Below are 14,943 nucleotides of genomic sequence, written 5' to 3'. Positions count from 1 at the left end.
GGCATCCGGACCAGCTCTCCTTCCTTGCCTTGGTCCTCCTGAGGCACAGTCAACCTTTGCCAGGGTCTTCCAGAACCTCATGTTCTGTCTGCAGAATCAATCTCATGGTCAGCTTTAGGAGAAGGGTGGAGAACTGCAGAATATGGTGGTTCCTCCAAGAGCTTTTCACAGCCTCTGCATTTTCCTGGCTCCATGAGGGGGCTGGTGTAGAAAGAGACTCCTGGAATCCTATGAGGGTCACATTCTCACAATTAAGCCATTCTTTGGGGTGGGGTGAGGGGGAAGTTGCTGCATTCTTCCATCGATGAGAGCAATTTCAATATGTGACTGGGTTTCTTGTTTGGGAAGGGGCCTCAGGATCAACCATCCAAGGTGCTGTTGGCAGTCAGCCCCTCTACAGAGCCTGGGGAGCACCCAGGACTGGGTGTCTCCTCCTCCTGTTTGCCCAGAGAAGCCCAGCCTCAGGGCAGTGGGATTTAGGACATCCTTGGTTCCTGGAATTTGCCTGTTTGCAATGATTGAGGAACTTGAGTATTGCATAGGGAAAGAGCTGGCTGAAAATCCTTCGTGGATGAAACTGCTAATGGCGCAAATTAATGGGGACCTCTCTTCCTCTCCGTCTCTGTCTCTCAGTCTCTCTCCATATTTTTGAATCTTTATGTCTCTTTCCGTCTGTGTCTTTCTCTGTCTTCTTTATCACACACACTCACAATTACAATCTCTTCCTGTTTTCCCCTTGAGAATACCATTAGTGTTAATGTTCAGAACTGACTGATTATCTCGTTGGGCAACATCATATCCTTGAGTCCAGATGCCTGGGAAACTCAGCAAGAAATCTTAAAATGATGGTTGCACTTTTTTCTGAAGCTAGCAAAAACAGACGTTGTAAGAGCAATAGAGGCGTAAAAAAGTCCCAGAAAATTCCTATCGTTTTCGGCCTTTGTAGAACCTGGCCCTTGTTGCCATGACGTTCATGCAAGTTATAAGGGGTAGGCTCCGAAGGCCAAACGATGGAATGCTGTACAGAGGTCCTGACTCCCGTGGTGGGGAGCCAGCCTCAGGCACACAGTACTTCCTGTAGACCACCAGGGGGCAGAGTTTGCTCGCCCTGGAGCTGTGAGTCCCAAACCTTCCAGGCTCATGGCTGCCGCTCTGCGGAACTCTGGGCAGTGTTGATTTATTTAATCCCATTATTTAGAGCAGCAACTATGACGATGCAAGTTTAAAAACACAGCCATTAGCTCATGTGTACCCAGAAAAACAAGACTGCCTGATTAAGCCAAAAAACTAACAGGGATTTCCTGTTAACATTTGTTTGCCGCGTGTGTCCTTGGGGTACCCTTATGAGTGGTGGTCGCCGAAGAGTTCAGTGGGAATAATGAAGAACTGCTCCTCACTAACTTTGTATTTTCTGCACCTTGGGAAAGACTGCTATCATTTGGTTTTACCACTAGGGTACCCATGATTATTTTTTAACGTTATGTACCATTGGTCCAATTTAGGATTCTCAGAGGTCCTTTCCTCCCTACTCCCCATCCCCTCCCCTCTCACTCCCATCCCTTGCTTACCTGGGAAGCAACATGCTTTCCCCTTCCTTCTAACTTAGCCCTGCTGGGCTGATACTGCCATGGTGCTTGTGGGTAAGAGTGGCCCCTCCCTGCAATGAGATGCTCCATTTCTGCTGTTAATGTCCATGATTCCTTTCTCACTAATAGTTTTCTTTTTGTCTCTCTCTTCCTCCTTTATTCACCCAACTCCCATAACTCATTTCTGCTAACCCTGTGTGTGCGTGGCCCCTCTACCATCCCATGATGGACACAAACTTACTGCTGGGCTTTCTTCCGCTTGGCAGGGCGTCGCCACTGGCGTAAGTAGACCTCATAGTGTCTGTTCCGTCCCCGGTCTGTCTTGTTGCGGGAGGATGTGTGGGTGTGGTGGGATGTGTCTGAGGACGGTGGCTCTGTCCACCTTCTTCTTCACACCCACCTCACAAATGACATGCCAAGCATCCTACACAGGGAAGTACTTGTCTTTTGAGGTTTGCCCCAAATAATGTCACTATGGCACAGAAGTCAAAGTGGTGACATCACACTGCCCCACCTGGCTGGACCTGCATGCCTGTGTTCTCCTTGCCGTGCTTTGCGGGCGCTCCCCTCCACCCCCTGAGCTGTCCTGTCTGCAATGGGACATTTTAGACCTGAATGTCAGAATCCACACTGAGCCATTATTCAGGGGAGAGGGTGATAAGGGGACATCTTGGAGGCCCTTCCCCAGGAGTCTCATGGGAGATGGATCTGGAGGAGCTGGCACCTGCCAGGATCACTCACGGGAGGCAAAAGATGAGTCTGATGGGGGGAAGTGGAGAGTGGAGTCAGTGCCCAGAGGTACCTTGAGGCTACAGTGACTGTGGAGTGTTTTTGGTGGCAAGAAGACCATGCTGGGGGTGGCTCCAGAGGGCAGCCTCAGACCCAGGGTCTCAGGACTGCATGGTCTGTTCCATCCTCTCTGTATATGTATATTCTCCTGGAGCCCCAGAATCTCCAAAAGCACAACATTTCCTGCATCTGACTCCCAGTCTCCACATCCCTTGTCTTTGCAAGATATTGTGGGAAGTGAAGCCAACAGTGTGAATCCCAAGGGACTTCTGGAAGCTTTGTTGAGCCCTTGGAGCTGCAGAGGAACAGGGCATCACCTCAAGGGCATGTTCCAGGGAAATGGCTGCAGACGCCTTCCATCCGCTTTCTTGACCCCAAAGCTCCATGTAGGCAGGCTCAAGGGCAGGGCCTGGGCTTGGGTTTACACCTCCACTTCCCATGGCACAATCCACACCTCCTGCTTCCCTCTCTTCCTAGCAGACCCGGGAGGTCTGGTTGTGCCGTTTGATTGCTCATCTCACCCAAAGACAGCAGGCCGAGTCTCTGCCTTGGGAATCCTTGGGACCCCTTCCTATGCCAGAAATGGCCTTCCCAGTGAGATCCCAGTCTGTGCTCTGCTCCCTAGACAGTCCAGGATCCTCCCTGCCTGGACTTAGAGGGCTCTGTAGCCTTCTCCATTTGATCCCAAAGGCAGTCTGCCAGTGACTGCAGCTCTCTGGGCCTGGGCAGAGCCCTCAGGGAATTTGGGGCCACTCTGCCTGGCCTTGGTCATCCTTCAACACTTTTCTCCACCTCTGCTCTTGTGGTCCACCCTGAACCAGATACTGGGGACCAAACTTGAGAGACTACCAATCTTGAGAGTGTAGGCCAACGCTTCCATCTAGCTCCTTCCAGAGAGGGTAGAAGACATGGGCACTGGGAGGCAGGTAGAGGCAGCCATAGCCACAGGCCAGGGGAGGCTGGGTAGGATGAGTGTCTGGGCTAGGCTCTGTCTCCAGGTGTGAGCATTTGGGGTATGTACAGCCCAGTGGGCAAAAGTGGCCTTCCCGAGCCTTTGTCACTACAGAGGATCTGATGGAAAGGACACTGAGGTGGGAGTTGGGAAGCTTGGGTTCTGACTCAGTGGGGCCCCTATGTACTGTAACCTAGAGCCAGAGGACTGGCCTCACTGGGCCTCAGCTTCAGCACCTGTAAGAGAAAAGGGCTGTGCCTCTGGGCCATAGGCTGGGGAGGCATGCTGTTATTGCTGTGAGCTCCACTTCAGTCCACCCTGACTCCGGATCCTCCAGCCCTTGCTGGCCGGGGTGAGTGGGCACCCGTAAAGCTTTTGCCATATCCTGCCCTGTGTATCTGACCTGGGCTGGGAGGCCCTGGACCCAAGGGCTCTGGGGCTCATTCTGTCTCTCATCTAGGATTTGTTCAATCAACTAAGTTTTGAGTACCTACTGTGTGCCAGGCCCTGGGAGTCTAAGGGAAGGTCGCCAGGCCCCCCTTAAAGGCTGTCCTGGGGCAGAGGACTAGTGACCCTCCTTCACTGCCAGCTCCCCCAGGCAGAAATCCCACAGTCTGCTGGCAATGTGGGGCCACACAGGCCTGGGTGCCTTGTTTCTTACACCACCTCCCTACCGAGCTCCCTGGTTTTGCTGAGTGGAGGCTCCCAGTCCTCTCCAGGGAAGTTATGGTGTCAGTGGTTCCCTGTTTGGACCCAAAGGTGTGACGAGGACAAGGGACTGGCCCTAAGGAAATCTCTGAGTCCTCTGAACGAACGGTCCTCACCCAGCACCAAACCCAGGGCCTGCTCAGAGAGGTTGAAATCACTTCAAGAAGACCTTTGTTGCCTCCTCCTTGAAAGAGGGGTTGGGGGGTAGGGTGTCTTCAGCCTGTACCTGGAGTTAGCATTGGGGGCAGGGTTGGCAGGAGGGATCTGAGCCTCCTGACCCTCCGTGACCACCCTGAGCACTGAGCACCCAGGCCTTGTCCCAGGCTGTCAGATGGCAGTGGGCGAAGGGCATGATGGGTTCAGACAAGTGGGGCCAACAACGGGCGTTCAGGGTGTGGGGGTGCAAGGGGAGTGGGGAGGACAGGAGCTGGTTCCAGCCTGGCGCTCGCCCACGGCCTCCTTCTGCATTGTAGGAGCCTTCCTGTTAAAGATCTCACTGTGGATAGTGCCTCTCCCGTGTATCAGGCCGTGATCAAGAACCAGAACAAGCCTGAAGACGAGGCTGATGAGTGGGCCCGCCGCTCCTCCAACCTGCAGTCCCGCTCCTTCCGCATTCTGGCCCAGATGACGGGGACAGAATACAGTAAGTGAGGGCTGGGGGAGGGCCAGGAATTGGAGATGCGGAGGAGCCAGAGGGCCCTACTCCACCTAAGGCCCACAGAGGCCAGGGAGTTAAGCCCCACCCCCCTTGAAGATGAGCTGACCTTGATGCAGATGACACTAGCCCTCTGCTCTGTTACCTGACTCCACAGTGGGCAACAGGCTTGCCATGCTCCCTGCAGGCAAAATGATGCCAGAGCTGGGATGAGAGGACCCCCACCAGGCCACACCTCTGACTACTCCGTCCCAACTGCACCATTTCCTCTCATGTCCTCTTTTTCCCCATGCTCCCTGCCCAGCACACAGCCTTTCCCTGCCACTGGCTGGGGGGCAGTAACCATTCTATCTGTGGAACTCAATGCCTAGAGCTCCAGTGGCTTTTCTTCCTTATGCTCCCTGTGATTCCTCCTGACCAGCAACTTTCTACCCACAGTGCAAGACCCTGACGAAGAAGCTTTGCAAAGGTCAAGGTAAGCGCCTGGACTTGGGCTCCACAGCCTTGCCCCTCCTAACCCCATCCCTCCCTGGCAGCCCCCAGGTCCCATGACTCATGGAAGGAACCTCTCAAATTCATGTATTTGGAAATTCCTGGCCCCTGAAGGGCTCCAACTGATGCTGGTTTGGGGCCTTCATCCCAGGTCAGTGAGGCGGGTGCCTGGAGTTGAGTCTTTATCCCCTGGACCCAGGCTGCAGGAGTGAGGAATCTGGGCTCTCCTAGCTCTGTCCCTGGGCAGGGGGCAGGGCTGCTTTGGCCTTTGCTGGGCTGTTAAGAATGCGGGCATCTCTCCCTGTGAGGGCACTGGGCCAGCTGCCCTGCCTGCATGTGTGTCTCTAGGCCTGTTCCCTGTGAGTCTGGAGCCTGGGCACTGGGAAGCAGGCATGCAGAGGGCTATGCTGGGCATGGCCCCTGACCCCTGGACTTAGCTCTCCAGACTTACATTGAGGTACTAGTTCCATTAATCCCTAGAAGCACAGCAGCTGCTGAAAGGAAGGACAAGCCCTGGGCATGAGGAGGGTGCATTGCCCTGGAACCCACTGGAACCCACTAGGGCCCTCCATGGTGAGGCGTGGGGCCCAGTGGGATCGTGTTTACACTTCTGGGGGTAAAATGTATCATCTGCATGCTCTTCCTGGGAGAGCCGAGCTTGGGCTAGCGCATCTTGTCATGGCTTCTGTGTAAGGAGCTGGGGCTCAGAGGTGCTTTTCCACCCTGGGCTGGCTTTCTGTCCTTGCTGACCAGTGCGCAGCAGCCACAAGACTGTATGGGGAGTGGGGCTCTGGGGACAGCTCAGAGTTTATGTGGATTTCATTTTGAACCTACATTTTCGCCAATCCAAGATGCTCCCACTTTTTGGCTGGGACGTTGAAACCTAGTGTGGTCTTCCCAGGCCTGCTAATGATGGCTTGCAGTTCCAGAAACAGTTCTGAACCTTTGTGTTAAGAAATGTTTTCTTAACACATTGTACCTGTAATGTGTCTGTTAGGAGCTTGAACTGAGATGGTGTGTGATTTAGCTCAAAAGTTAGTCTCTGGCTATTTTAAGTGTGACTGAACTGTCAGCTCCCCCTGCTCCTGTGCTCTATTGCTCCTATATGCCATTTTCAAGTTTGTCCTACCCCCCTCTTTGAAGCCAGCCCACAAATGGTCCAGTAAGCCATCTAGTCTTTACCCAAAATTTGGTAGAGGGCCAAAGTTGCTTCTCCATTGTACAGCCAGCCAAGGTTTTCTTCCTCTCCTCACCCCTGCCTCCAACAGAGCACGGGGACTCACTAGTTCCTCCCTACTCCCCCCTGCAGACCCCCTGGGCATGTCCAGCTCTGTTGCAGCTTGCTTGGCTGTCTCTCACGGTGCCAGCATGGCTCAGGGCCCTTTCTCATAAGGAGACAGTGGACAGCTGTCAGTAACAAAAGTTACCTGCATTTTGTGGATTTTTCGTCCTTGGTGTTCTGCCAATTTAAAAACCACAACTGGAGAGGCCAGGATGCCCTGGGTGTCTCTGAGCAGCCCTTGTGGCCCAGGACCTCCTTTCCTTTCTCTTCTGCCCCTCTCTCTTTTTCCTTCCCCTCCTTGCTCCTCTCTTTGGCTAACTGAATTTCCGAACAGCTGCAAGTAGAGCTGTTTCTCTAGTCTCCAGCTCTCCAGAACCATCCCTGTGACCTTGTTACCGAACACTGATGACTGTTGGACTTGCTTGGCACACTGGCCATCTGTGTCCTGGGTGGTCTCTGTGGGGTGGTCAGTGGGTGTTGCCCATGGTGCTGTCAGCGGGGCTGTGTGGACCCTGCCGCCGGGCCTCTGTCCTAGCTGTCTCAGCCCCTTCTCTCCAGCCTCAGAGAGGCGGGTAGCAGATCATGGTTCTGCTGCTAAGTTCCCACGTGGCTTTAGGTTGTTCACATGATGTCTCTGGGCCTTGGCTTCCTCTTGCTATGAGGAAAGTTTGGACTCAACAAGTGGTTTTCAGATGTGTTAGAAGCAGTGGGCCCCTTTTGTCAAACAGAATCTTACACAGACCCAATAAGCAGGACTCAAGGTGTACCGGGGTGTCTGCAGGTAATGCTGATGTGGGAAGGTGGCTGAGTGTGAATGTGGGGACATGGGACTGTTGCCACGCAGAAATGTAAGACCAGCACTGCCCCTCCTGTGATTTTCAAAGACTTAAATCTGATCTTCCTGATTTTTACATGCTGGCAATTCATTTATTAAAGTATTTATTTTGAGGGCATTGAAGGTTGGCATGCAGCTGTAAGAAATAACATAGAGAGATCCTATGTACCCTTTGCCCTCAATGGTAATGTTTTACCAAACTACAGTATAATATCACAACCAGGATGTTGACACTGATACAAATACAGAATATTCCTTCACCTCCAGGTTTCCCGTGTTGCCCTTTATAGCAACGCCCACCTCCCTGCTGCTCATACCCTCTCCTTAACCTGTGACGATCGCTCATCGATTATCTGCTCTCCAGTTCCATAATTCTGTCATTTCAAGAATGCTGTCTGAATGGGACCAGACAGCCTGTGACCTTATGGAACTGGCTTTTCTCAGTCAGCCTAATTCTCTGGGGACTAATCCCAGTTGTTGAGCGTACCAGTGGTTCATTCTTTTTATTGCTGAGTAGTAGTCTATGGTCTGGATGTAGCAATTAATTTTTTAAAGGAATTTTTAAACAGTCCAGGTTAAACAAACCACGTTTGTGTCTAGATATGGCCCCTGGGTCACCAAGTTGCCCCTCTGGTCTGGAGGATATTAGAGGCCCCTGCATCTTGGAGGGTCTAGGATTTTGGCATCTGTGGCACTGGTCTGTCCCAGGCACACCCTCTCTTCCATTTCTGTTTCTGGCTATTCCTTGTCTGCTTTGTCCTATGCCCTTGGCTCAGCAAGCTGTGGGCTGAGGCCCAGAGGCCCTGCTGGTAGGAAGTGGCGGGTGGTCTGGGCCCTCTGTATGTGTGCTGGTGGCCCCATGGGTGTGTGTGTGTGCACATGCGTGCCTGGCTGTGTTGGTGGGCTGGGCACTTGGTGGTATTTGAAGGCTACTCTCTGGGAACAGAGAAGGCTTGGCAGAGGCCAGGGCAGCACAGGGAGGTGGCAGGTTTGCTCACCAAAGCCTCATCACAGGAACAGGCATTCCTCCATCTTGATGCCCAGCTTGGGGACAGAGACCATGCTAGACCCACCTGCCTATTCGGTTCAGTCCTGAGAGCCCACAGCCAAAGCAGCCCTGCTCATCCCTAACCATAGGGGCCAGGGAGAACCCAGAGACCCCCTCTTTGCCCAACCAGCCCTCAGGCCCACTAGCCAGGCCCCTTTTCTATCCCCTCCAACACACACACAAGTCAGGGACTCCAGTTCCTCCATCCTGGTCCTTGGGACTCTGGTCTTGCTCCAAACTAGGCCTGACCCCCTGGGCAATACTCCATGGATGGCAAGCCTTTCCAAGTCAAATTTCTCCCTCCCATGCCCTCTGCCCAGCTATCTGACAGGGGAATGGCAGTCATATCCCCTAACCCCTTTCTTTCTTCTTCTCTTCTCTCTGTCACTCTGTCTCTCTCTCTCTCTGTGCCACAGGGAAAGGTTTGAAACGGAACGTAACAGCCCACGTTTTGCCAAATTGCGCAAATGGCATCATGGCCTTTCTGCCCAAATCCTTAATGTTAAAAGCTAAAAGTCTATCAGGAATCCCCCCACTCCTCTCAGGCTGGCGCCCCTACCTCCTTCCCCTGCCCACAGATCTGGCATGTGAGCTCCACGATGATGCTTGAGAATGTAAAGCTGTGCTGGGGGCTCTTTGATAGTCAGCTGCAGTCGCTCTGCTCTGCCTGCCCCAGAGCTGACAGCTGAGGCCCAGCCCCACGCAGCTCTGCGTATACTCTACCCCACCTCACTGCAACCCTCACCAGCCCCCAAATAGCCTGAGCCTCTGCTCCCCTGCCCAGGGCCTTAGCCATAGGTCAGAGAAGACATGACAAGGTTTGCTAGCATAACACCCCAGAACCAAGGGAAACAGAAAGTGCCACTGGTCAATTTCCCACCAACCTCAGTTCCTTGGAGAGGCAGCCTGGCCTAGTGCTATCCTGGACCCAGTTGCCTGTAGATCAGGGTCCTGGGGAGAGGCCAACTCCCTGACCCCACTTGCTCCCTTGTCACCCTCTGGAGCCTGGGCAACCTGGAGCAGGGCTCTGCAGAGGAGGAGGAATCACCAGGGTAGATAAGGCAGAGGCCCCTCCTGGCTGTGGTGAGACTGGGGCATGTGCTCTCCTCTCTGTGCTGTGTGTTGGCTCCCTAGTTCTCTCTTCTGTACATATAAGCATGCTTGTTCTGAAATAAAGAGGATTTGAAATGAACCAAACCAGCCCAGTCATGCTGTGCTTGTGTGTGTACCGCCCAAGAGGGGCATGTCTGAGATGGGGAGAGGACAGGCGCCACCAGGGAAGGGGCAGGGGCAGTGCCCTCTGGGGCTGGGACCTGGGACCTGGGGCAGCTCAGCTGCTGTCAATTTCTTGCTTCAAGGGCCCCACCCAGGCTGTAGAGCTCAGGCAGGGTGAATGGTGGGTGGGGGTGGGTGCTGAGACTTGGTGGGGAGCTATAGCCTCCCAAGGGGCAGTGTATAATGGGGGGGGTACCCAGATGCCCCCTGCCTCTCCTGCCAAACCAATCACAACCACTCAGCCAAACCATCCATCCCTTCCCATCAGAAATCACCCCACCCCGCCAGCATTCTGCAAACCTTTCTCCAAGAAGGTGCTGCTCATGCTCAGTCCTGGTCCAGCAGGTGAGAAAAGGGGCTTGGGCAGACATGCCTGGCCTAAAGAGCAGTTCACAGGGAAACTGCTGGGTTCCTTGGTGGGACATGGCCATGGCTCAGGGGAGAGAAGTAGAAGATGGGCCTGGTATAGTCTTGCTGAGGCAGCAAGAAGGGCAGAAAGACTCCCCAGCCCTTGTCGTCAGTCTCCAACCACCTGGGGCCTTGTCCAGCCCTAGGCATTTAGGAAGGACCATGCTGGCAGGCTCATGTCCTCCCCACCCACCTGTCTGCCCATCAGATTTTGGGAACCACAGGCTGAGAACATGAGAGCGATGGCATTTAGCAAATAAAGGCAGATGCCAAGGCCATCTCTCAGGGCTTCCCCTGCAGCTGAACCAGGCCAGAGCCTTGCTCCCACTCCCACTGCTTGGGTATAGGTTTTCTTTCTGCCTCCAGCGACCTTGGCAATCCTGTCTGAAGGACTGGCCAGGGAGATTGCTCTATCTTGCCCACTACCCTGTGGTGCACCCCCAAAGTCCCCTACTCACCTGTTCTACCTTGGCTTCCCATCTCTTCCGACCTCTTGCAGCATGACTCCAGGGCCAAGGCCAGGGACTGGTGGGGCAGGCAGGCTGGCTGGAGGACCAACAGGGGAGGGTGAGTGTATGTGCTCCCGCCTACATCCAGGCATCGTGGAACACAACCATATTTGGCTGACCTTTTATTGAGGATTTGCAAGTTCCAAGGGTAGGTGGTGGGGCCAGGGGCTGCTACCTAGACAGTGGATGTCCTAACACTGGCAGGGGAACTGAGCCAATTAATCAGAGTTGGTGGGTGGCCTTGCAGCCTCCTGGCCCCAGCCCCTGAACTGTTGTAGTCCTCTTGAAGCCCTGGAAGGTTCTTGTTTGCTTTGCAGCCTGCCTTTTCCAGTGACCCCAGGCCCCCAAACACAGCACCTTGGATGGCCCCAGTGCAAGGGTCCACATAAAGCCCTCTGGAGTAAACAGGAGAGATGTCCTCATTCAGCATTCTATGTCTATGGGCATTAGTCAGGGCACCATGCCTGGCTGCTGGGGGTGTCAAAGGAATCAGAAAGGGCTGATGTGGCTGTGAGTGACCATGGTGCGAGGCTGACCATATGAGGTCCAGAGACATGCAGTGCTCTGACTGGAGAATCAGGGACAGCTTCCTGGAAGAAGGAGTCTGTGTGTTTGATTTTCAAGGACAGTAAAGATGGGGGCATGTGCAGTTAGGGAAGACTGGACAGGTACCTTAAGCAGAAGGAGCAGAGGTGCTGGTGAGAAGAAAGGGGGTCTCAGAATCCCAAGTGGATCAGTTTGGCTGGGATGGAGGGAAGGCAGATGTTGTGGTTAGTAGTGCAGAGCTGGAATGCCAGGCGAGGGTACTTTGTGCTCCGAAGGCAGTGTGCAACCAGCAGCGCTTGCAGGACATCACTCACTCTGTAGTCTTGGGGATCGCTGCACACCATTCTCGAGTTTGTCCTCTGCATAGACAGTGATGTCAGCAGGGCATCTGGAAGTGTGCAGTGCAGCAATGACGCAGTCAGTGCTGCCCCCAACAACAGTCACCAGGCTACAAGATGGAATGCCAGCTAGGTGGCGGCAGCTGGACAATTTTAAGACCTGTCACCTGACTGGTGTCCTGTCATCACCCAGTTAACAAAGATCTTCATATTCCATTCTCTCAACCAATAAAAATAGTATCATCACCCCAATAATGGTGACCATCCCCCAGCGTGATCAATCATAACACCTCCAACCATCACCAGTGATTCTAGCCTGAGCCCAGTGACCACCCCATAACGCAGCATCACCACCAGTACCACCCCCACCCTCTGCATATGTAACAACATTGCCATCCACCAAGCCCTGCCATTCCCTCCACCCAGGGCCACTGCCACAGAGCAGGGGTAAAGGGTTGGCACGTTCCCCCTGATGGCAGCTGGGTTGAGGGAAGAGATGGCTGAAAGGGGACAGTAGCCAGGCTGTCAGAGGCTGTTTTGCCTCTGGCCACATCCTCCCCATGCAGCTGTGAGCTTTTGAATATAGGGAGTTTGGTTTAATTTTTATTTAGGTGTTTGAGGTGCTTTATGGCAGCTATATCCAAGACCAGGCTGGGTGATCTCATGAGCACTGTCTTTAGGACTGAAGCCAGTACCTTCCCTGCAGCGCTTGCTCTCTGGTACCTCTTCTTGGGCTTTCTGGGGGCTCATGGGACTTCAGGCAGGAACTGACTGGACAAGAACACAAGACCCTCCAGGATGCCATCCAACACCACGCCCACCTCCCCTAGGCCCTGGCTGCTTGGTGTCTGCAGTGGTCCCCAGTAGGAGGCCACTCAGCAAGAACCCCAAGCAGCAGGCTCACATGTGTGTCCTTTGTCCTGGCACTGCAGTTGACCATGAATTTTCCTAGGGCCTAGGTCCTGCTCCAACCTGACCCCCCAGAACCCAGGGTACATTTGGAGCACTGCCTGGGAGAGCACCAGGTAAGCTGGTCTGACAGGATTGGAGCAAAGGAGACAGGCACAGCCAGCTTCCTATTTGCCCTGCAGAATACTGTCCCCAGCCCAGATGTTTTCTGGGGCAGTGTCCTGAGCAGTGTCCTCAATTCCTAGAAGCCCATGGAAGACAGGGTCAGGGAGAATTGCAAAGGAAACCTTGTGTCCTGTGCCAGCCTGGGTCTTCCAGGCTACTCCTGCCCATGCCAAGAGGAGGGTCTGAGTAGCCAGCTTGTCAGTATGGCTTCAGGGCCTGCAGCTGCTTGTCTGAGGCAGCTGCTCGGTAGGTATGGCTTCTAGAAGCCAGGTTCTTTCATAGAAGGTGGGTGAGCAGCCTCATGGAAGGGCCGTGGCAGGGTGCTGCTGCAGGCCAGAGAGCTGGGCTGCCCGAGGCCTCCTCTCTGATCCACTAAGCTGGGAAAGAGCTGGACAGGATATGGCCACTGCCCTTGTCCATCCTGGATGTTCCCCACACAGTCACAGAGAAGAATGGTGCTCCCTCCCATGGGGCAGTCAACTCACAACCTTGCCACATCTCCGCTCTCTTCTTCCCCAACCCTCTCACACTTTCATGCCTTTCTCTACCACACACCCTTGCTGGATGGAGGACAGCAATTTGGCAATGCTTTGGTAAACAGTTCATGGTCCATGTGCATTCCTATCGGGGACAGACCTCTGTAGTTTTGCTACTCAGACCTGAGTGGCCTTGCTATTCAAAGTGGGTCCACAGACAAGCAGCATCCATATCATCTGGGAGCTTAGAAATGTAGACTCTCAGCCCCAGACCTATTACTGAACCAGAAGCTGCATTTTTAACAAGATTCCCAGGCAACTTCATGTGCATATTAAAGTCTGAGAAGAGGTATAGTGATTACCTTCGCACCTTTCTGTCACTTGGCAGCTGTGTGATGTTTTAGCAGAGATTCAGTCTCTCTGGACCTCAGGTTCCTCATCTCTAAAATGAGATCATGATAGCAACAGCCCAGGAGGTTGAAAAGACCAAATGCAGTAATGGAGTAATACTTATATAGCCATGTAATACAAAGCCTGCCATATGGTAAGCACTCAGAGGGAGATTATTATTCTAATTCTTCCGAAGAATACTGCTTTTTGTTGGGGAAAGGTTCTACTTGGACTAATCACAAGAAGTTTCTTTCTCCCTCCAGAAGTTTCTTCCTTCCACCACTTGAGGTAGTAGGTAAGGCTTCAAATCCAAATGCACCACAGTCAGACCCTGCTGTCACTACTGATATGTTCTAGGAGCTTGAGCACTTGGATTCCCTCAGTCTCCATTCTCTCATTATTAGTAGAGTCAATAATACCCACCTCAGAGGTTGTGTGAGGAATTAAAGACACATGCCTGGCACATTGTCTATAAGAGGTCAATAAATGACAAATGACTTACATTTATTTAGACAGGGAAGTCATTTATCCTGCTGCTGTTGTAGCAAGTACAAATCTTAGTCCAATGACCCAAATAAGCAAAGAATGTGCATTTATTTGCTTTCCTATAATTTAATTTGTATTCTTTGCCCTATTTTGCAGGTGGCACTAATCTAATCCCATCCCTCAGGCTCTGATGCTCTTCTCTTGTAGGGGGAAGAGGCCCTTAGAGAGTGCCAGAAGGGGTGGGGTGGGGCACATGGGAACCTGGTTTTTGGTCATGGTCCACGTGTGCTGGCATCTGCTGGGATATCCCCATCCCACCTGGTCACACTGGTTCACACTGGCAGAGCAGTCACTTCTCTGGTTCACAATTACAGGGCCTTTCAGATGAGTAGGTACTCAGAGCCATGTCCGTGTCACTCCTGGGTGTGTGGGAAACCCTCTACAGCACCCAGGCCACATGATGGGAGTTCAGGATTCTGTTTCAGGTCTGCCTGTCCCTTCACTATGGGTATGGGGACCCAGGGGTCCTGCTACTTCCCCAGAGTTAACCCAGAAAAGGGGTGCAGCTACCCCTATTCTTGAATCCCCCATGCTACGTTGTTCCCTTGCTGGCTCAGATCCCCTTGTTCTGTCTGGCATGGTAGATCAAATGTATTGTCAGCACCCTGAGTCCTTTGCAGCCAAAAGCCAGGCTCTCACCACTCTAGAGCCTAAGCCCATGACATTCAAATATCTTACCTCTGTTTTTTTCATTGTTATCACCCCTTCTCAAAGGCAGTGCAAGCCTCTGGATAAATGGAAAAGGGCAAAAGCGAAAGGAAAACAGGATAGGGGAGGAACCTTGACTGATAATCAACTTTTCTACCACACTGTTCTTATAATACATACTGAGAAAGAAAAATTAGGAATACACAAAAATGGTGGGGCGGGGGTGGGAGGGAATCTTGCCAGGCTTGAAATATTGCTGTGATCCTCTCTATGGTCTGAACCCTTCCCTCTTGGAGTGCTAGGAGGTCTCTTTTCCTGAGCCTGGGGTCACGCCTTCTGGAAGATCCTGCTCTGTTTACAGTATGGATAGTGCCTTCCACCCAGCC

The 14,943-nt window shown here is 53.0% G+C and overlaps 1 protein-coding gene across 11 annotated transcripts in view; it reads left to right on the top strand.

The window, feature by feature from the left end:
- Positions 1-14,943, top strand: part of LDB3 (LIM domain binding 3) — a 57,235-nt gene that overhangs the window by 17,120 nt on the left and 25,172 nt on the right. For 6 of the 11 annotated variants that reach the window (XM_036926549.2, XM_036926551.2, XM_057505837.1 and 3 more), the window contains 2 exons: positions 4,509-4,678; positions 5,129-5,165. In XM_036926549.2, the coding sequence (XP_036782444.2) occupies positions 4,509-4,678; positions 5,129-5,165 (207 nt within the window). Of the gene's footprint in view, positions 1-1,852; positions 1,868-4,508; positions 4,679-5,128; positions 5,166-8,763; positions 9,545-14,943 lie in introns of those variants that run through there. The other 5 variants (XM_057505839.1, XM_036926555.2, XM_036926556.2 and 2 more) reach the window with 2 other exon arrangements.

Source organism: Manis pentadactyla, chromosome 8 (assembly GCF_030020395.1).
Source record: "Manis pentadactyla isolate mManPen7 chromosome 8, mManPen7.hap1, whole genome shotgun sequence".
In the NCBI taxonomy this organism is placed as follows: domain Eukaryota; kingdom Metazoa; phylum Chordata; class Mammalia; order Pholidota; family Manidae; genus Manis; species Manis pentadactyla.
Note: the sequence above shows the minus strand (reverse complement) of the source record. Positions and strands in the feature narration are given on the sequence as shown.